At 49.2% G+C, this 22,700-nt stretch overlaps 1 protein-coding gene across 3 annotated transcripts in view; it reads left to right on the top strand.

Annotated features, from left to right (window-relative positions):
- TTI1 (TELO2 interacting protein 1) overlaps window positions 1–22,700 on the top strand; it is a 29,985-nt gene that overhangs the window by 3,593 nt on the left and 3,692 nt on the right. For 2 of the 3 annotated variants that reach the window (XM_039368188.1, XM_039368187.1), the window contains exons 3-8: window positions 8,882–9,058; window positions 9,195–9,337; window positions 12,335–12,475; window positions 13,600–13,804; window positions 14,464–14,551; window positions 22,457–22,683. In XM_039368188.1, the coding sequence (XP_039224122.1) occupies window positions 8,882–9,058; window positions 9,195–9,337; window positions 12,335–12,475; window positions 13,600–13,804; window positions 14,464–14,551; window positions 22,457–22,643 (941 nt within the window). In that variant the 3' untranslated portion in view covers window positions 22,644–22,683. The remainder of the gene's footprint in view (window positions 1–8,881; window positions 9,059–9,194; window positions 9,338–12,334; window positions 12,476–13,599; window positions 13,805–14,463; window positions 14,552–22,456; window positions 22,684–22,700) is intronic. The other variant, XM_039368189.1, reaches the window with a different exon arrangement.

Genomic DNA, 22,700 nt, shown 5'->3' with positions numbered 1-22,700 from the left:
ACCAGGGACCATTTCCGTGGAGAAAGGTTTTTCCACGGACCGGAGGGTGTGTAGTTTTGTGTGCTGCCTGCATCCCACGGAGGGGGCTTTGCTTGTTTGCATGCCGCGGTCCGGTACCGGGTGTTGGGGACCCCTGGCTTAAGGTTAATGTTTAAAGTTCATCACCAATTAAAAAACTTACTTGCCACCAGGACCTGCCACCAGTCCTCAGAATTTTGACTTCCACATCACAGACACACACACACACACACACACACACACACACACACACACGGCTACGCGATCGTATTTTGAGTGCTTGGCAGCCGGCTAGCATTGGCAACCGGTCGCAGCACCCTGGGGCCACCTAATTGCACTTTTAAATGTTTTTGCCCTTTTCTGACAAAAATGCCCATTGGGCAAGCTGGATTTGGAGTTACAGCCGTGCGGTTTGCCTTAATGACTGCGTGTGTAACGACCGTGTGTAAAAACAGTCATAAAATTGAGTCCGGTCATAATGGTAAATCGGCTTACGACTGCAGCCATTTACAGCCAAACTTTTGAGCTCTGTTGTGGTCGTAAGTTGAGGACTCCCTAGATGAGTCCGTACTGGAATCCATCTACTTCCGGATGTCCTAAAGGTGTTTTTTTTTTTTTTTTTTTTCAGGAGGCAACTGGACTTGCTTGTGTTTCTTTGAAGACGTTTCGCTTCTCATCCCAGAAGCTTCTTCAGGTTCTGACTGGATGGTGGGAAATGGAAGGATTTATACTCCTTGCAGACAGCTGGTCTTTTGCCTTCTGTTGGAAAGTACTTGAGGCCACTTGGAGGCTTATCTGTGTCCTCAGGGTCCCCTGAGCGGTGCAAATAGAGACAAACCTCCAAGTGGTCTTAATGACTCTGAAAGAAGGCAAAAGACCGGCTGTCTGCAAGGAGTATAAATCCTTCCCTTCTCCACCATCCAGTCAGAACCTGAAGAAGCTTCTGGGATGAGAAGCGAAATGTCTTCAAAGGAAAAACAAGGAAGTCCAGATGCCTCCTGAAAAAAGAAGCACCTTTGGGACAACCAGGACCTGGATGGCTGCCCATAGACACTTACCTCTGGAGCAGTGGTTCTCAACCTTTTTAATGCCGCGACCCCAACCGGTCATAAGTTGAGGACTACCCAACCGGTCGTAAGTCAAGGACTACCCAACCGGTTGTAAGTCGAGGACTTTCCCTGCCTGGGAGCGCCGCGCATGCATGGTGTCGCCCCCTGCGCCAGCCGAGGTGTAGCTGGCAAGGGGCAGCGACGGAGCAGGCCAACCACCGGCTGGGCCACCAGCTGGCCCAGCCCAAGGGAGGTAAGGCACCCGCCGGGTCCCACATGCGCCAGCAACCCTCCCTGCGCCCGCCGGCCTCCCACCTCCCACCCCCAGCCCTCTTACTTACATTTTTAGTAGTTGCTCAGCAGGGAGGGGTGGAAACTTCCAGACAGCTCGCCTTCGCTGCACCGTTTGCAGACTGGGACTTTTGGCGGGCTCAGCAGGGCAGACACAGCCTGGACAATTCCCATTGGCTTTGGAAAGCCAATAGAATTAGACTCTATTCAAGAGAGCCTATTCTATTGGCTTTCAAAAGCCAATAGAAGAAAAGGGAGTAGCACAGCTAAGGAAAAGGGGGAAAAAACGGCAGACTGCGTTGTTTGGCGACCCCCGTGAAATAGTCGTTCTACCCCAAATGGGGTCCCGACCCTCAGGTTGAGAACCGCTGCTCTGGAGGGTATTGGGAAGGGCAGCGATAAACCAAAGGAGCAGCTAAGCCTGCTTTTATGTCTGACTGGGTTTAGAAGAGACTAGACCAGGTTAAGAGAGCTAGATTGGCGTCGTGCAGAGGTGTCCAACTTCAGCAACTTTAAGACTTGTGGAGTTCAGCGCCCCGAAGTCCCCAACCAGCATCGGAGTTCAAGTTGAGTTGAAGTTCATAGGTCTCAAAGTTGCCAAGGTTGGACACCCCCGGTGTAGTGGTTAAGGGTCAGGTTAGAAAACCAGGCTGGGAGTCTCCTACGTTTTTCCCTTAGGCCTGAAGCCAGTTTGTGATCTTGTCGCAGTCCTTCTTCTTCTTGTGCCCTATCCGTTATCGGACGTTGGCGATCATGTTGGCGATCCTGTTTTTATCAGCTGCCGCACAAAAAAATGCTGCTGAGTTTTGTCCCAACCAGTCCCTTAGATTTTTATTTATTTATTTATTTATTTATTTAAGAGACTTATATACCGCTTTAAGTGCAAGCACTCTCTAAGTGGTGTACACCAGTAAGCAATGTATATATATATTTACATTGCCCCCAACAATCTGGGTCCTCATTTTACCTACCCCGGAAGGATGGAAGGCTGAGTCAACCTTGAGCCGGTGAGATTTGAACCGCTGACCTGCTGAACACAGTCAGCTAAAGTGGCCTGCAGTATTGCACTCTAACTGCTGCGCCACCTCGGCTCTTAGATTTTGAAACCACAGTGTTCTTCTTCTGCCTGGACCTCGTTTGCCTTCCATCTTTCCCTGGAGGATGAAATGGAGCAGGCCATATTTTTCTGGGTGTCGCATCACCTGTCCGAAATATTCTAATTTTTGTTTTTTAATTGTTTTGATGATTTCCCTTGGCTTTCCCAGGTGGCTTAACACCTCCTCATTTCTGATCTTGTCCACCCAGCTTATACATAACAGCCACCTGTAAATCCACATTTCAGATGCTTCTAGTCTCTTCCGGTGGCCTTCTGTCAGAGACCGACTCTCTACTCCGTAGAGCAGGATAGAAAAAATATAGCATCTGACAAGCCTGATTTTTGTCGCAATTACTTTCCCTCCATCCTGGAAGGGGGGCAAGAACCAACCAGTTGCAAAAACCTTTTTCAAGAAAACCCATTGGGACTTGTTCAGGAGTCAGAAACTGGCTTGAACACACACACACACACACACACACACACACACACACACACGACTCAGATGGAGTCGGCTACCTCATGGCTTAGTCTGAGTTAAGAGAGCCTCTTTTACTTACTGATCATTTCTCAGATTCTTGGAAATTGGTTTGTTGGTTGGAGGTTGCGTGTGGTGTGAATATAGCCATTGTGTTTCTTTAACATGAGCTAAAGCAGTGGTTCTCAACCTTTTTAATGCTGCGACCCCCAACCGGTCGTAAGTCGAGGACTACTCAACTGGTGCAGCACCGTTTGCAGAATGGGACTTTTGGCGGGCTCAGCAGGGCAGAGACAGCCTGGACAATTCCTATTGGCTTTTGAAAGCCAATAGAATTAGACTCTATTCAAGAGAGTCTATTCTATTGGCTTTCAAAAGCCAATAGAATAAAAGGGAGTAGCACAGCTAAGGAAAAGGGGAAAAAATGGCGGACTGCGTTGTTTGGCGACCCCCGTGAAATGGTCGGTCGACCCCAAATGGGGTCCCGACCCACAGGTGGAGAACCACTGAGCTAAAGACTTTGTTCATTTGTTAATCACAGTGTATGGCTGCCCATCTTAATGAAACTCTGGCCAGAGAACAGAGAAAGGGGTTACTTAACTTAATTGGCTTCCAGGTAGAATTCAAGACGCTGGTCACTACCAATCAAGGCCTGTATGGCATAAGACCTGGTTACTTGACGGACTGCTTGTTTACCGGCTGATTTTACCTGTCTGGTATATTTGGACAGGGAGGGGGGTGGCTGTGGTCGAGGTACCCTCAATTAAATGTTGCCTTTTGAGAGTGAGGAAGCATACCTTCTCTGTCACAGTCGGCTTTCTGATACAACATCCCTCCTCACCTGGGAGAGGTCACCCCCCCCCAATGTAAGGTTTGAATCAACAGCAAAAACGAGAGTCCCAAATGTGCTTTTTCCAAAAGGAACTGGACTTTCATGGTTTTTTTCTTTTCCTTGAAAATATTTCACTTCTCATCCAAGAAGATGTTGTTGTTAGTTGCGAAGTCGTGTCCGACCCATCGCGACCCCATGGACCATGTTCCTCCAGGCCTCCCTGTCCTCTACCATCTTCTGGAGTCCATTGAAGCTCACGGCTCCTGCTTCAGCCTCCAGCCTCCTCATTCTCTGTCGTCCCCTTCTTCTCTTGCCCTCCATCTTTCCCAGCATTAGGCCCTTCTCCAGCGAGTCCTTCCTTCTCATTAGGTGGCCAAAGGACTTGACTTTCAACTTCAGGATCTGGCTTTCTAAAGAGTAGTCAGGGTGGATCTCCTCCAGGACTGACCGGTTGGATCGCCTTGCAGTCCAGGGGATTCACAGGAGTCTTCTCCAGCACCAGAGTTCAAAGGCCTCCGTTCTTTGGCGCTCAGCCTTTCTTAGGGTCCAACTTTCACAGCCCCGAAACCCCTGGCTGTGTGCAAGTGTGACTGAAGCCCTCTTTGCTTCTTTCTCTTTGTTCCCATCTGGATTTGTTCTCTCTCCCATCGTTGTTCTTTTTTGTGTGTGCCGTTTCCTTCAATGCTTTCCCATTTTGCAAACTGCCCAGAGTCCCTGAGAGTCAGATGGCACGTAAAATTATTATTATCGTCATCTGCACTAGACCAGAAAACGAGCAGCTGCTAAGTACAAGCTCCAGGCTACGCGTGTGTGCGAGAGAGAGGGGGCTGTGTATCCATCGTCCACCTTTTTGTCCGGCCTGACAGTCTTTGTAGTCTAAGCGCAGGTTTGTTTCTTGGCAGAAATGAGCTTGACCCACCTAGGCATTTTTAGTGATTTATTTTAATGATCAAATTTCTACCCCAGGGGTCCCGAACCCCTGAGCAGTGGTGCGTTTGTAGCCAGACCGCGCGAGCGACGGGCAAGTGTGCACGCGTGAAGCTCCAATCACACGAGTGGAGGGCGCTGGTGGTCACGCGTGAAGCTCCATTCGCATAAATGGAACTTCACAGGCTGCTCGTGCGAGTGGAGCTTTGTGTGCACGCCAGCACCTTCCACTCACATGCAAAGCTCCAATCGGATAAGTGGAAGATGCACACACAGGTATGCTGCTCATATCAATGGAGTCGTGCGTGTGTGTGTGCACCTGCCACTCACACACCCCTGTGCTGGGCCTCCCAGGTGGAAAAGTTGCGGACCGCTGTTCTACACTACCCATCTCACATAACTGGGCAGTTTTTCAAATAAAAACAATAACAAAGTTGGAAGGGACCTTAGAGGCCTTCTAGTCCAACCCCCTGCTCAGGCAGGAGACTTTGGACCGGGGGGGGGGGAGCGCACAAACAAGCAAAGCCCCATTCGTGAGATGCAGGCAGCACACAAAACTACACCCTCTCTCCACAGAACCAGTCCCTGGTGCGCAAAAGATTGGAGACCTGTGCCCTAGACCAGTGGTTCTAAACCTGGGCGATATGGCCCCCTAGGGGGCGATTTCATTTTTCAAGGGGGCGAAGGAATGAAAAGGGGGTGATATGGGGGTGATGGAGCGAGAAGTTTTGGGGACACCTTTGAGATTTTTTTGTACAGTAAATCGCTGTATATCTGTCGTACCAAAACATCAGATGATCACTATTAATGGATTGAATGGTGTTTTCAAATGTTCCTCCAGCTAGCTTCAGTACAGGACGGCGTACATATGTGAATACGCATCGCTTGTCTTCATGTGCGTTGCGCAGCAGCCTCTGCCCATACAATGGCACGCCATTGGCCAGAATATGGGAGATATGGGGAAAAGACTGGAAATAAATTATTTGCATCGATATATCTTGATGACAATTTTAAAGAAAACAAAAAAAGTGTTTGCATAAATTGAAGAATTATTTCCTATGTTGTGATTGAGAAGTTATGTTGGGTTAGGGGGGCGATGACAACTTCCTCATTGGCTCAAGGGGGCGATTCGTTCAAAAAGGTTAAGAACTACTGATCTAGACCATTCCAGACCAATGTCTGTCCAGTCTCTTCTTAAAAACCTTCAATGGGTGCTTCAGTGTTGAAGCACCCACACTGTCTGGAGGCAGGCCATTCAATTCCACTAATTAATTGTTCTCACTGTCAGGAAATTCCTCCTTATTTCTAGGTTTGTTCTCTCTTTGATTAGTTTCCATCCGTTGCTGCTTGTTCAGCCTTCAGGGCCATTGGAGAATAGATTGATCTCACTTCTTTGTGGCAGCCCCTTAGATAGTGGACCTTTGTTGTTGCGAAGTCGTGTCCGACCCATCGCGACCCCATGGACCACGTGCCTCCAGGGCCAGTGTTTCTCAACCTTGACAATTTTAAGGCATGTGGACTTCAACTCCACTGGCTGTGGAATTCTGGGAGTTGAAGTCCACATGCCTTAAAATTGTCAAGGTTGAGAAACACTGCTCCAGGCCTTCCGGTCCTCCACCATCTTCTGGAGTCCGTTGAAGCTCACTCCTCCTGCTTCAGGGACTCCATCCATCCAGCCCCCTCCTTCTCTGTCGTCCCCTTCTTCTCTCGCCCTCCATCTTTCCCAGCATCAGGCTCTTCTCCGGGGAGGCCTTCCTTCTCATTGGACCTTAGATATTAGATAAGTCACATAAAAAGAAACACAATTTAACAAGGCAGAAGGATCAAACTGAAGTCACCAACCCCTTCCCCCCACACACACACACAAGGCTGCACGCCATTCTTGGACCCCCCTGCCAGTTGGCAGAGCCAAATATTGATGTGCAGGGAGCCCAGAAGATTGGGGGCCCACGTCCCCTCTGGAGCAAGATGCTCCCTAAAACAGGGGCAGTGTCTGTTCTTCTAATGCAGTGTTTCCCAAACTTGACAATTTTAAGGCATGAGGACTTCAACTCCCAGAATTCCACAGCCAGCAATGCTGTTAAATTCTGGGAGTTGAAGTCCTCATGCCTTAAAATTGTCAAGTTTGGGAAACACTGTTCTAATGTCTCTGTTTCCCCCCCCCCCTTTATATCTGACCTTGCTCCTTGCAGCCGTCCCTCAAGGCGGATGTTCAGGGTGGTTTTTAATCACCAATTCTCCTCCGAGCTTTTGAAACGGGAGCAAATTAAATTGAGGGGACTTCCTTCCACTCCCGGCTTTACTCGCAGAGCTGCAGGGCAGACAAAAAGCAGTGGCTTCACTGTGGGAGAAAATCAGCAGCTTCCCTTCCCCAAATCTCTGTTTTCACCAGACTGACTTACGGTACTTCGATTTAGATCTTCCCATGCTACGTAGCGCATCCGGCTGCAAGGGATCTCCAGCCTTTTCGGTTCTTGGGGCAAATACTTCAGCGTCTCCCCATGCGATGTTTAGAGTTTTTAAACCTAAAAGTATTTAGATCCACGGTGGGCCAGCGGTTAGAATGCAGCGTTGCAGGCTGACTCTGCTCACGGCCAGCAGTTCGATCCTGACCAGCTCAAGGTTGACTCAGCCTCGCATCCTTCCGAGGTCGATAAAATCAGGACCCAGATTGATGGAGGCCATAGGCCAGTGGTTCTCAACCTTTCTAATGCCGTGACCCCATAATACAGTTCCCCATGTTGTGGTGACCCCCAAGTGGGTGTGGCCACCAATAAGAGAGAGTAGGACAGCTAGGGAAAAGGGAAAAAATGGCGGACAGTGTGGTTTGGCGACCCCTGTGAAATGGTTGTTTGACCCCAAATGGGGTCCCGACCCACAGGTTGAGAACCACTGCCATAGGCTGACTCTGTAAGCCGCTTAGAGATGGCTGGAAAGCACTGTGAAGCGGTAGATAAGTCTAAGGGCTAGTGCTAATGCTATTTAAATGTGTTTTAGAATGGAATGGAAAGAACAGAACAGAATAGAATAGAAAGATTGCAGAACAGAATAAAATAAAATAGAATAGACAAATTGTAAAATAGAATAGACAGTTAGAACAATTAACCAGTGGAACAACCTGCCTCCAGAAGCGGTGAATGCTCCAACACTGGAAGTCTTTAAGAAGAGACTGGACAGCCATTTGTCCAAAATGGTATAGGGTTACCTGACTGAGCAGGAGGTTGGACTAGATGACCTCCAAGGTCCCTTCCAACTTCATTATTATTATCATCAAGGAGGGAAACAACCTAGAACTAAGGAGAAAGTTCCTGACAGTGAGAACAATTAACCAGTGGAACAACCTGCCTCCAGAAGCGGTGAACGCTCCAACACTGGAAGTCTTTAAGAAGAGAATGGACAGCCATTTGTCTGAAATGGTGTAGGGTTTCCTTCCTGAGCAAGGGGTTGGACTAGATGACCTCCAAGGTCCCTTCCAACATCATCATCATCATTATTATTATTATTGTTATTATTATTATGGATCATCACACAGTCAGCCAGATGTTCAGACTGGATTTGACATTTTGTCTACCTATCGAGTCCTTACCCAGGACCTGGGATAGGCAGATGTGGATGTTTGATGGTATTACAGGTATCGTCGCAGGATGGAAGCAGTTCCTAGTAAGGCCGCCTTTTGCAATTGACTAATAGCGAATTTGTCAATGCCAATGGTGTTCAAGTGGTGCTCCAGTTGTTTTGGGATTGCACCCAAGGAGCCTATTACTATTGGTACTACCCTTGCTTGCTTTTGCCACAGTCTTTCTATTTCTATTTGTAGGTCTTTGTATTTTGTTATCTTCTCCAGTTCTTTCTCGTCTATTCTGCTGTCTCCAGGCACTGCCACGTCCACTATCCAGACTTTTTTGTCTTTCTTATCGACAGTTGTTAAGTCTGGGGTGTTATGTTGCAGGTGCTTGTCTGTTTGAATTCTGAAGTCCCAGAGCAGTTTAATTTTATCATTTTCTATGACTTTCTCTATTTTATGATCCCACCAGTTTTTGTTGTTATTATTATTATTATTATATTTATTATTATTATTGATATAACTATGTTATTCTGATGTGGACGAACTAGAGGTTGGTCTGAAATTCTCACTGCTGCCCATCCCATCTTTGATCCAACTAGGCCCAAATGCATTTTCTTCCTCTTGGCAGTTTCCTGGTTTGGGCTGGAGCAGCAAACCCACCACGAGCCGGACGGTGGTCCTTCCTGCCGGCCGGCACAGAGGCCGACCCACCTGCCCACCGCAGCAGAAATGGAAGAGTTCTTTTCGGCCTACGTGAAGCAGAAGCAGATTGCAGAGGGGGATGTCGAGGAAGAAGAGGAGGAAGGTTGGTAGATCCAGAAAGGTCTGTGGCTGGACAGGAGGATGGGCAACGCTCACACAGCTATTGGCAAAGCTGGACAAGCAAGCTTCCCTTCCGCCCCACCAGCTGTGCCCACAGCTGTGGCCTCTTGCCTCCCCAGAGGATTCTGTCGGGCAGCCCGGAGCAACGGAAGAGGCTCCAGAGGCAGAGAAACCGTTGCCCTTGCAGGCCCAGATGGCTAAGGATGTCCTGGAGAGGGCCGTCCACCTACTCCCCAGCAAGAGCCTTGCGGTGCGGCTGAAGGTAAGGGAGGCTGAGATTTCTTTTATTTCCACACTTAATATTTCCTCCTTTCCTCCCCTCCTTATGTCTCCTATCTCATATTTGAGACTTAATAATTTTTAACCTGTTAGTATGCATCCAGTTTTGGTCACCACGATGTAAAAAAGATGTTGAGACTCTAGAAAGAGTGCAGAGAAGAGCAACAAAGAGGATCAGGGGACTGGAGGCTAAAACATATAAGGACAGTTGCTGGAATTGGGGATGTCTAGTTTAATGAAGAGAAGGACAAGGGGGGACATGATAGCAGTCTTCCAGTATCTCAGGAGCTGCCCCAAAGAAGAGGGAGTCAAGCTATTCTCCAAAGCGCCTGAAGGCAGGACAAGAAGCAACGGGTGGAAACTCATCCAGGAGAGAAGCAACCTGGAACTAAGGAGAAATTTCCTGACAGTGAGGACAATTAACCAGTGGAACAACCTCCCTCCAGAAGCGGTGAAGGCTCCAACACTGGAAGTTTTTAAGAAGAGACTGGACGGCCATTTGTCTGAAATGGTGTAGGGTTTCTTACCTGAGCAGAGGGTTGGACTAGAGGATCTCCAAGGTCCCTTCCAACTTTATTATTATTATTATTATTATTATTATTATTATTATTATTATTATTATTATACTACAAACAAATATACAAATTTAATTATTAGTATTTTACTATTTAAGTTTTACTTAACTAAATTTTTTCTTTGTCTCGACTCATAGCGATATCTTGAGTTCAAATCTTATTTGTTTTTAAACATTCAATCTTGTAGCCAATCAATGACCTCATAAGCTTTTCCCCGTTTCAGTTTTCCTTTAATATTTAAATTTAATGCTTAATATTCTAAGCTACTGTAGAATTACTAAATAAGAATACTACTTTGTGTTATTATCTGGTTTATGCAGACGGTGAGAATCATGCATAGATCACAGGTGTATCTGAAACTTGGGGGACTATGGGGGAACCGTAGTTCCCCCATGCTGGCTGAGGAATTCTGGGAGTTGAAGTCCATCCGTCATAAAGGAGGTCGTAGTTCCCCATGCTGGCTCAGGAATTCTGGGAGTTGAAGTCCACGAGTCATGACGGGGCCACCGTTCCCTATCCTGGCTGAGGAATTCTGGGAGTTGAAGTCCACAAGTCATGAGGGGGCCATAGTTCCCCCATGCTGGCTCAGGAATTCTGGGAGTTGAAGTCTGCAAGTCATTCAGGAGTCATAGTTCCCCCATGCTGGCTGAGGAATTTTGGGAGTTGAAGTCCATCCGTCATAAAGGGGGTCGTAGTTCCCCATGCTGGCTCAGGAATTCTGGGAGTTGAAGTCCACGAGTCATGAGGGGGCCGTAGTTCCCCATGCTGCCTCAGGAATTCTGGGAGTTGAAGTCCATCCGTCATAAAGGGGGTCGTAGTTCCCCATGCTGGCTCAGGAATTCTGGGAGTTGAAGTCCACGAGTCATGACGGGGCCGTAGTTCCCCCATGCTGGCCCAGGAATTCTGGGAGTTGAAGTCCACGAGTCATGAGGGGACCAGAGTTCCCCCATGCTCCCTCTGGAATTCTGGGAGTTGAAGTCCACCAGTCATGAGGGGGCCATAGTTCCCCCATGCTGGCCCAGGAATTCTGGAAGTCCACGAGTCAGGGGACCAGAGTTCCCCCATGCTGCCTCAGGAATTCTGGGAGTTGAAGTCCACGGGTCCTAAAAGAGCCAAGGTTGCTCACCCCTGACCCAGAGGCTTGTGGTTTCCTATGGGACTTTCTGCAACCCCAGAGCAAGGCTGAGGCCTGAATGTTAATTCTTCCATCTCAGCCTATGTACCTTTTAACCAATCATCTTCAGAGCTATCAGAATCCTGGTCCACAGGGGGGCATATTCTTGTCAGGCTCAGGAGAACCTGACCTTGGAAAGGAGGAGGCAGTCTTGAGCAGAACACCGAAGCTACCCTTACGCCAAGCCGAGTCCGACTGTCCTTGGCAAGGAAGCCCCTCATAGAGCTGTGTTCCTCTTTTCCTCACTGGACTGGAGGCGGAGGAGAAGGACAGTTATCCGCTCCAAGGCCTCCAACTGAGGCATGACATGAGTCTCCCTCTTCCTTCTTGCTTTGGCCTTTGCTTAAACCTCTTACTGTCCATAAGGACTGAGCGCATTATAAGTTGTGGCGTCCCTGGTGCTCTCTGAGCTGGGTGGTTTTCTTGCAGATATTTCATGACCCAACTAGGTAGCATCATCATCAGTGCTAGAAGGAAGGGAGGGTGTGCAGAGAGGAAAAGGAGAGGAGGAGGAAGAGGAAGAGGAGGAGGAGGAGGAGGAACTGTGGCATCCTTGGTGCTCTCTGAACTTGGTTGTTTCCTTGCAGATGTTTCATTGCCCAACTCGGGAACATTATCAATGCTAGAAGGAAGGGAGAGTGTGCAAAGAGGAAAAGGAGAGGAAGAGGAGGAGGAGGACAACAACAACAACAGTGGGGTCCTTGGTGCTCTCTGAACTTGGTTGTTTTCTTGCAGATGTTTCATGACCCATCTAGGTAGCATCATTAGTGCTAGAGTTGGGTTTGCAGAGAGGAAGACTGTGGGGTCCTTGGTGTTCTCTGAGCTTTTCCTACTGCAAGCATTTCATGACCCAAGTAGGGAACATCATCAATGCTAAAAGGGAGTGGAGTTTGTGGAATGGAGGAGGAGGAGGACTTATGGGGTCCTTGGTGCTCTCTGAACTTGGTTGATTTCTTACGGACATTTCATGATCCAACTATCAGTGCTAGAAGGGAGACAGAAGGCCAACCCCTCTCCCTTCTAGCACTGATGTTGTTCCCTAGTTGGATCATGAAATGTCCATTAGAAAGCAACCCATCTCAGAGGCCACTGAGGAACCCACATTTCAACCCTGAGGCACATATTCGTACATTATGAACGAGAGACCCAGTCCTCTGTTTCCCCAACATCATCGCTCGCCTCCCTTAATCCTGGCACGCTTCTCCTCTGACTCTGGGGCTTCTCCTGATAGGCCCTCGATGTCCTGGAACTGTGTCTGATGGTCCTTGGTCCACATGAAGACGTTCTCCTTCCACTGGCCCATCGGGCCTGGCCTGCTCTCGTGTGCCGCTTGATCAACGACGACCCCTTGGCTGTTCTCAGAGCCTTTAAGGTAAGGCAAAACTACGTGTCCCATCCTAAGGCTGCAGGATCCCATCTGGGTCAGTCACGGGGACCAGAGGTTAATAAAAACAATACCAATAATATCAATAATAATAATAATAATAATAATAATATGGAGAGTATTTAATATTTATTTGTTATGTATATGTAGGTGTGTGGGTCTATACATATGTTGTACATAATATGTATAGGTGTGTGTCATGTATGTGTTTCTCTTTGAGAGCGGGAAACTAAATTTCATTTTTGATGTGTGCCGTTGTGCCCACAGTAAAAAAATGACAATAAAGGTTATCTTATCTAATAATAATAATAATGTAAGGACTCGATAGGTAGACAAAAATGCCAAATTCAGTCTGAACATCTGGCTGACTGCAGTGAATAATAATAATAATAATAATAATAATAATAATAATAATAATGTTGGAAGGTTTAGTATTCTGAGCTTTTGAAATTCTGCTGGAGCCCAGCCTCAGGGAGAACTCACTCTCCCTCCGTCCTTCCCTCTCTCATCTCTCTCTCTGTCTCTTTCCTCTCTCCTCTCTCTGTGTATCTCTCTGTCTCCTCTCTCCCTCTTTGTGTCTCTGTCCCTTCCTCTCTCCTCTGTCTCTCTCCTCCTCTCTCTCTCTGTCTCTCCTCTCTCCTTCTCTGTCTCTCTCCTTCTCTCTCCTCCTCCTCCTTTCTCTCTCTCTCTTTCTTTGTCTCTCTGTCTCTTTCCTCTCTCCTCCTCTCTCTCTGTGTGTGTCTCTGTCTCCTCTCTCCCATTCTGTGTCTCTGTCCCTTCCTCTCTCCTCTCTCTGTCTCTCCTCCTCTCTCTCTCTCTCTCTCTCTCTCTCTCTCTCCTTCTCTCTCTCTCCTTCTCTGTCTCTCCTTCTCTCTCTCTCTCTCTCTCTCTCTCTCTCCTCTCTCCTTCTCTGCCTCTCTCCTTCTCTCTCTCTCTCTCCCTCCCTCCTCCTCCCTCCCTCCTCTCTCCCTGGGAGAAAGGAGAAACAAGCCCAGGGAACAGGAAGTGAATCACCCTGGCACCCTGGCAAAGGGCTCTCTCCTTCCGTTCAGCAGGTGGGTCCTGTCTCGGGGGGGGGGGGTTGAGTGACCACCCAGTGGGTTTCTCCGCAGGTGCTGTGCACTCTGGGATCCTGCAGTGGGGACTTCCTGAGGAGCCGTTTCTGCAAAGACGTCTTGCCCAAGCTGGCTGCCTCCCTCGCCTCCCAGGCCCCCACCAGCGCCCACGCCGGGCCCGTCTACGGCCACAGCCTGGCCTTCAAGCTGCAGCTGGCGGTGCTGCAGGGCCTCGGCTCCCTCTGCCAGGCGCTGGATCTGGGTGAGTACCAGGAGCACCACACAACGCTCCTGGCATTGTTCCAGGCTGAGGTTTCTGCGCTGGCCTACCGTAGTTCGTGCTGTTGCTTTAGAGCAGGGGTCCCCAATCCCCAGTCCGTGGACCAGTAGCGGGCCACGACCTGCTAGTAACCAGAATGCACAAACAAGCAAAGCCCTCTCTGTGGGATGCAGGCAGCACACAAAAGCACGCACCCTCCGGTCCATGGAAAAACTATTCTCCAAGGAACCGGTCCCTGGTGCCCAAAAAGTTGGGGGCCTCAGCTTTAGGGGAGAGCAGGTCCTCTAGATCAGGGGTCTCCAAGCTGGCTGAGGAATTCTGGGAGTTGAAGTCCACAGGTCTTAAAGTTGCCACGGTTGGGGACCTCTGCTCTAGATTGACGTCCCCATTTTTTGTGGGAGGGGCAGGCATGCAGGAAGGTGAGTACACACGCACGACCACCCCGTTGCTTGCACAAGTGAGCCCAAGAGCACCCGTGATGCTCATGCATGTGCACGCAACAGCCGACCACTCATGCAAGTAGGCCACGATTCAGTGGTGGGCCATGGCCCACAGGTTGGGGAGATGGGGGGAGGCAGGTGGGAGGGGGCTGTGGCTGAGCGCTCCCTCCTCTGAGCCACCCATCTTAACTGTCTCTGCAGGCGAGAATGACCTGAACACGGTGGTGGATGCCTGCCTGCCCTACCTCAGCGCCAGGCAGCCTGTGAGACTACAGGAAGGTGCTCGCAGGTAAGACAGGTGTGCCCCCTACAGGTAAGACAGGTATGCACTGCAGCTGAGACAGGTGTGCCCCCACAGGTGAGACAGATGTGCCTGCCAATGAGACAGGTGTGGCCCACGCAGGTAAGACAGGTGTGTCCCACAGGTAAGACAGGTGGGCCCCACAGGTAGGACAGGTGTCCCTCCACAGGTAGGACAGGTGTGCCCCACAAGTAAGACAGGTGTGGCCCTGCAGGTGAGACAGGTGTGGCCCCACAGGTGAGACAGGTGCATCCCACTGGTAAGACAGGTGCAGCCCCTGCAGGTAGAACAGGTGTGCCCCTGCAGGTAAGAGGTGCGCCCCCTGCAGGTAATGCAGATGTGCCCACACGTAAGACAGGTGTGCCCTCAGGCTGCACAGAGAGCCTCAAGGCTGCAATCGGAGCAGATTTCCAGTCGGTCTTGGGGGGCTGCTCACTCTCTGGCCTCTGCAGATCCCCTCTCGTGCAGGGCCGATCTGTTCCCTGGCAGGTCCTTTCCTAGATCAAAAAAACATTTAGGTCACCCTGTTAACTCCAGCCAGCCGTGGGAAATTCAGGGAACTACATACCCCCAAATCCGCCAAGATGGAGACACGTTGGTTCTGGGGCGCTCAGGCGAGCGGTCCAAGGCCCAGAACAGAAATGAAAAAAAAAAAAGTCCCAGGTTCTGGGTCTCCAAACCTGGCTGCTTTAAAAATTGTGGACTCCAGCTCCCAGAATTCCTCAGCCAGCATAACTCCACCCTCAATTCTGGTCGTAAGGCAAGGACTTTGCCTGCTAGGTGCCGAAGCTCTGAGTTTTGATGACAGGGCTGGGGGGGGGCGGGCTGCACCATTCGTTAAATAGCATTAGCCCTTAGGCTTATCTACCGCTTCACAGGGCTTCACGGCCCTCTCTAAGCGGTTTATAGAGTCAGCCTGTTGCCCCCCCCCCCTCAAAAAAGTCTGGGTCCTCATTTTACCGACCTCAGAAAGGCGGAAGGCTGAGTTGATTTTGAACTGGTCAGGATCGAACTCCCAGCAGTGGGCAGTGAGTCAGCCTGCAATGCTGCATTTGAACCATTGTGCCACCAGGGTCCGTCCTTCCTCCCTCCTTCCGTCTCCTTCCTTCCTCCCTCCCTCCCTCCTTCCCTCTCCTTCCTTCCTCCCTCCCTCCCTCTCCTTCCTCCCTCCTTCCCTCTCCTTCCTTCCTCCCTTCCTCCCTCCCTCTCCTTCCTTCCTCCCTCCCTCCCTCCCTCTTCTTCCTCCCTCCCTCTCCTTCCTTCCTCCCTCCCTCTCCTTCCTTCCTCCCTCCTTCCCTCTCCTTCCTTCCTTCCTTCCTTCCTTCCTTCCTCCCTTTCCTTCCTTCCTTCCTTCCTCCCTCCCTCTCCTTCCTCTCTCCCTCTCCTTCCTTCCTCCCTCCCTCTCCTTCCTCCCTCCCTCTTTCCCTCTCCTTCGTTCCTTCCTCTCTCCCTCTCCTTCCTCTCTCCCTCTCCTTTCTTCCTCCCTCCCTCTTCTTCCTCCCTCCCTCCCTCTCCTTCCTTCCTCCCTCCCTCCCTCTCCTCCCTCCCTCCTTCCACATTTAGCAATAACCCTTAAACTTATATACCGCTTCACAGTGCTTTACAACCCTCTCTAAATGGTTTACAAAGTCAGCTATTCCCCTCCCCCCTCAACAACCTGGGTCCTCATTTTACCGACCTCGGAAGGACGGAAGGTTGAGTCGACCTTGAGCTGGTCAGGATCGAACTGCCAAAGTGCTGGCAGCCGGCAGTCCACGGAGGAAGCCTGCCGTCCTGCATTCTGTAACCGCTGCGCCATCAGGGGCGCTCCCCTTTTTTTCAGTGCCATTGGAATTTTGAATGGTCAGTAAACAAATGGTTGTAAGTCGAGAACTACCTGTCTGCCCCCCCCCCCCGGATTCTTCTGGTGAAGCCAATCGTGCCGATCGCCCTGTCAGCCTGCCTGATCCCCTCGGAGATCTCGGGGATCTGCCTGGACCAATTGAAGCCCCTGCCTGCCTGCAGTCGCCCCTGCCCCCCATTCAGCCTGGGTGGGAGGACCTGCCCTGGCCGGTCGCCCCAGGAAAGCCAAGCTCTTTGACTCCACCGAGGTCCATCAAAGGAGAAGAAAGTGGATGCAGGAAAGTCAAGTGGAATCTGGAGGCCCCACGCAAAGCGTGAAGCAATTTCGTTTCCCCCCCCCCAACCCAGCCTCCCTCCCCAAAACCAGTCCACCATCAGCCAATGTTGTTGTTAGTTCCGAAGTCGTGTCCGATCCATCGCGACACGACGCAGCATGGTGCAGCAGTTAGAGGCCACTTTAGCTGACTGTTCAGCAGGTCAACGGTTCAAATCTCACCGGCTCAAGGTTGACTCAGCTTTCCATCCTTCCGGGGTAGGTAAAATGAGGACCCAGATTGTTGGGGACAATGCTTACTGGTGTACACCGCTTAGAGAGTGCTTGCACTTAAAGCGGTATATAAGTCTCATAAATAAATGGACCACGTTCCTCCAGGCCTTCCTGTCCTCCACCATCTTCTGGAGTCCATTGAAGCTCATGCCTCCTGCTTCAGGGACTCCATCCAGCCCCCTCATTCTCTGTCGTCCCCTTCTTCTATTGCCCTCCATCTTTCCCAGCATTCATCAGCCAGTGCAATGCCGCAAAGATGTTGTTTTTTTTTCTATTTAAACTTTTTTATTTTTCCCAACTCTCCCCATACGTATACCGCAATATTTATCACGTGTTAACATACATTCTTTTTACATTCTTATCTATCAGATACTTTTAATAAAATAAAATAAACACATACACATAAATTTGGTGTTGCTCGCCCATTTCCCCTTTCACTGCATCCACGCTCCTACACTTCTCTACCTTCTTTCTCCCTTTCTTCTCTTTCTTCCCTACTTCCCTCTTCTTCCTCTCCTCCCCTCTTTCCTTCACCCCTCCCCTCCCATTTCTCTCCACTTCTCCTCCTCTTCTCCTCCAACCTTCCTACTTCCTTCTCCCCTCCTTACTGGAATGTGCAGAAATGAATGGACGAACAATGACAATTAAAGACAAGACAGAGTACTCTAAAATCTGGGGATTTTTTTATGATTGGCTGAAAAGAGAATACGGTTAAAAGATAGTTAACACCAATCTAGATGGAAGAAAAAGGAGGCGATAAGGAGGGAGACTCAGGCGACACAGTATTGCAGTGTTTCCCAAACTTGACAATTTTAAGGCATGTGGACTTCAACTCCCAGAATTCCACAGCCAGCATTGCTGGCTGTGGAATTCTGGGAGTTGAAGTCCACATGCCTTAAAATTGTCAAGTTTGGGAAACACTGCAGATTGAATAACCGGAAGTCGTATAAATATTTATAGAAGTATATACTGAGAAGGTCAGATAAACAGAAGTATTAACGTAATAGAAAATCAATCTTATTTTATATAATACAGATAGGGAAATTTAGTGAGTGGACTTGCTCGGACATGACCCCTGAATTGTATCTGAAGAGGGATGAGAGGGAAGAAAAGAAAGGAGAGAGAGAAGACCGCCAAGTTGTTTTGGGAATGCTGAGGTGCTGGACAGATAGCAGGTTCTCCTCAAGAGGCAGCGACCTTGGAGTCAGGCTGGAACCGGCCATCTCATCTCCCCCTCGCTAATTCCCAAGCGGTTACTGCAAAAGCAAAAGCATCTGAAAGATGCCAGCAGACCTTCCTCTCCTCCTCTCCCCACCTTCCAACCATACATCGGGTCTCTTTCCGCCTTGGCGGGCCTGAGCGAGCCCCAGCGCCCGGCTAAGCAAAGGTGCGCTGGAATCGACAACGCTTAACCCAGTGGTTCTCAACCGGTGGGTCGGGACCCCATTTGGGGTCGAACGACCATTTCACGGGGGTCGCCAAACAACGCAGTCTGCCATTTTTTCCCCCTTTTCCTTAGCTGTGCTACTCCCTTTTATTCTATTGGCTTTTGAAAGCCAATAGAATAGACTCTCTGAATAGAGTCTAATTCTATTGGCTTTCAAAAGCCAATAGGAATTGTCCAGGCTGTCTCTGCCCTGCTGAGCCCGCCAAAAGTCCCATTCTGCAAACGGGGCTGCACCAGTTGAGTAGTCCTCGACTTACGACCGGTTGAGTAGTCCTCGACTTACGACCGGTTGGGGGTCGCGGCATTAAAAAGGTTGAGAGCCACTGGCTTAACCGAACAAAGCCGGCCAGAAGTGCAGGCTGGGTTCACCCCGGATTCTTTCGCCATGGAAACACAGGTTGCTTGGAAACAGCCAGAGTCCTTATTTGTAAAGAAAGATGGCGAGCGAAACCCAGTCGAGTTTCTCTTTTTTAAGCTTCAGAGGTTTCCAGGTGGACCCTCTCTTCTTTGTGGCAGCCCCTCAAATACTGGAAGGCTGCTGTCATGTCACACACACACACACACACACCTCATTCCTTCTTTTCATTAAACTAGACATGCAGCTGCAGTGATTCACTCGCGGCCAGAGATGGGGCAAAACTCACTTAGCAACAGAGGTTTTGGGCTCAGCTGTGGTCGTAAGCCGAGCACTGTCTGGATACGAGATGCATATGTACACAGAGCAGCCAGGTAGAATTGGGTCCGGAGCAGAGCAGAGCGTTCAGCCTCGTGTGTCAGGATTGCAAAGCAGCTCCGGACGAATTTCCACCCGGCAGTTGCATCGATTGGGCTGTGGCAGCCTGACAGGGAAACGTCGTCCGTGCTCCCCAAATTCTCCCAATCAATTTAAAGAAAGGAAGGAAATTTTACCTGGCAGGATCACAAGAAGCAGCCCGATTTAAAGGATAGAGCAGTGTTTCCCAAACTTGACAATTTTAAGGCATGAGGACTTCAACTCCCAGAATTCCACAGCCAGCAACGCTGGCTGTGGAATTCTGGGAGTTGAAGTCCACATGCCTTAAAATTGTCAAGTTTGGGAAACACTGGGATAGAGCAGTTGAGGGTTGATGGATCATTCGGGTTGTTTTTGACGTCTGCCGGCCACCTCAGTGAATTTTCTCCACCGCCATCTGTCCTTCTTCACCTGTTGTTTTTCAGTTCTTCCCGCTCTGCTGGGGGGTTTCGCCCGGTCCCGCTTCAGAGAAAAGTTGGGAGATGGAAAGGCTTGGCTTGGTTTGCCATGGCGACATTGGGTGGTGTCCCTTTTTATAAATCAGCCCTTCCTCTACACCAAGAAATCCATAAAGCCATTTTCATGGTTTGAAAATGCTTCCCTATCCAGGCAGCTCTATTCTCCACTTCTTTCCTCCAGGCTGGGAGAGAATAGAAAAAGAGACAAGAATGGATGGATGGATGGAAGGATGGATGGAAGGAAGGAAGGAAGGAGTTAGGATTGGGAGAGAGGGAGGCAGAAGAAGGAAGGAAGGAAAGGAAGGAAGGAAGGAAGGAAGGAAGGAAGGAAGGAAGGAAGGAAGGAAGGAAGGAGGCAGTGGGTTAGGATTAGGAGGGAGGGAGGAGTGGGTTAGGATTGGGAAGGAAGGAAGGGGAAGGAGAAGGAAGGAAAACAAATGGGAAGGGAGAGAGGAAGAGGGAAGGAAGGAGGGAGGAAAGAAGGAAAAAAGTGACAGGAAGGAAGGGAGAGAAAGGAAGTTCTCTACATCTTAAGTGCTGTATATTCTTACAGTACTTTTTAGTGAATTGTGCTTGCTTCCGTTCTATTCTGGTCTTAGCCAACTAGTAGATTTACAGACATTGGAGAGTTTCGTCTCCCTTTGTCGTTCTCTAATTTACACCCACCTTACTTTCCTCTACGCTACGTGCTCCTTCATTCATGTGCAGCTTAAAACTCCTTTCAGGTTCCTTTTCACTTAGAAAAGAGGAGGGGAAGAGGGATAAACGACTCTTGCCTGAGCCTCCGGGAAGTCCAGTTTGGGCAAATCTTGTCTTTGATTTAAGGGGTGCCGTCCAAGTGACAGCAGTCGTTAAATTACGGAGTAGAGCACTTCTCCGTACGGGAGGCGTTGAACAGAGGCTGCAGGGCCGTTTGGGAAAGGGTGCCCTGGAAGGAAATGCTGGTTGGTAGGCTTGGCTTGCTCTGTTCCATGGCTATCAAAAAGGATATTGGAGAAAAGTCAGAGCTGAAGAGCTGAAGCTAAAAATCAAAGTTCCTTAAGCCACCAGACCCTGTTCGGACGCGCCCTTGGGTGGGTGAATGGGTAACCCGTTTTGGAAATTGACCTCCTAAGACAGTGATGGCGAACCTTTGAGAGACCGAGTGGCCAAACTGCAACCCAAAACCCACTTATGCATCGTCAGGTGCTGCATGGGTGTGGCCCATTGGATGGGTGTGGCCCATTGGGTGGGCGTAGCCCATTGAGTGGGCGTGGCTGCGGTGGTAACGGCAGACTGGGTGGGACTAAAAACGTCAATCAATTCCAACTTTGCAAGATCTTTTTTTTTTCCTGCGAGAAGTTGAAATTGACTGATTGAACCTTTTTTGTGTGTACACAGCGGCGGAGGCCTAAAACGAAAAGGTTTTATAAAACCCAGCTGAAGGCCTAGGACTTGGGGGACTACGCGCATGCCCACAGAGAGGGTTCTGAGTGCTGCCTCTGGCACCCGTGCCATAGGTTCGCCACCCCTGTCCTAAGACATGGACTCATAAACTTAATAATGCGTGTTGGATTTGCACAAGATACGGAGCTACACCAAAAATTAAGCTTAGCATGTTTCGAGAACAAATTTCTATTTGGCGTGTGGCGCCTACTGAGTCGTGCAATCACTGATACACAGATATAGGTTTAAATAAAGCATCAGCATATATATATATATATATATATATATATATATATATATATATATATATATGTAGGTTTTTGGTTATTCGGGTTTTCTCCCGCGTCAAATTGGAAGTGTCTTGGCGACGTTTCGACGAAGTCCCATTCGTCATCTTCAGGCTGGTGTTTTCAGCTTCATGCTTCTAGGAGCAATGTGTGATCATAGCTGTTTCTTCCTTTTAACTGCCAGTGGGGGTATGAACTGATTGGGTGGGAGCTTGGCTGTGTTCTGATTGGGTGGAGGTATGTTCTGATTGGTTAGGGGGTTGGCTGTGCTCTGATTGGATGGGAGGTTGGCTGTGCCTTGATTGGATGGGGGTTGGCTGTGCTCTGATTGGATGGGGGAGTGTTCTGTTTGGGTGGGGGCTTTGTTGTGCTCAGGTTAGTCTGAGTTGCAGGGGGGTTTAAGATGGTGGGCTGCCTTGCTATTTTTTGGCTTCGCGTTCGTGGTCGTGCCTCATCTTCATGGTGGGTGTCAGTTCGAAGCACGAAGCTGAAAACACCAGCCTGAAGATGACGAATGGGACTTCGTCAAAACGTCGCCAAGACACTTCCAATTTTACGCGGGAGAAAACCCGAACAACCAAAGATATATATATATATATATATATATATATATATATATATATATATATATATATATATATGTGTGTATATATATATATATACACACACACATGCACATACACACACACATACATACATATATATACACATAGATACATACATATATACATACGTACATACATACATATATATTTTTAGGTTTTAGGTTTTGCTAACAAAGAATAAAGAGAGAATGGTATAGCTATTTCGGGTTCCTTTAACCCTCATCAGCCAAACTTACTCTTCTGAGATTCGAACCTGGGCTATCTGCATGTTAGGCAGATGTTATAACCTCTAAGCCACGGGTTCTCTCCCACTTTGTTAGCTACCAGGAGAGATATATATATATATATGAAATATGTAGATAATATAATATATGGGATAAAATATTAAATTAAGATAAAACAAGAGTCCAAGGCCCAGAAACCAGAAAAGAGGATTCCTCACGTGTTGGAGCTGGGCCCTGGCCCTTGCTTGCCATCCGCAGCCCTTTACTCTCCTTCCGCTTTTTGCAGTGTTTTCCTTCGCCTGATGGAGGTTGACCCGGATGCCATCTGGTTCTTCCTCTGCAATGTCTGGTGCCCCAGAAACCCGGAGCCCCCCCACCCCTGCTTGCGCCCTGTGAAACTGGCGGGGGGCGAGAAGACGCGAAACGAGTTCACGGACAACGTGCAGAGTCTCTTGGACCAGCTGGGCGGTTGAGGGCGAGGAAGGCGCGGCTGGGCGCACTCCCACTGTGGAGGTAGGAGGCTTGGACGG

The sequence above is a fragment of the Crotalus tigris genome, unplaced genomic scaffold, assembly GCF_016545835.1.
Source record: "Crotalus tigris isolate CLP2741 ecotype Arizona unplaced genomic scaffold, ASM1654583v1 scf7180000020719.984301794:720406, whole genome shotgun sequence".
In the NCBI taxonomy this organism is placed as follows: domain Eukaryota; kingdom Metazoa; phylum Chordata; class Lepidosauria; order Squamata; family Viperidae; genus Crotalus; species Crotalus tigris.
The sequence above is the reverse complement of the archived record's forward strand: the minus strand, read 5'-3'. Positions and strand labels throughout refer to the sequence as shown.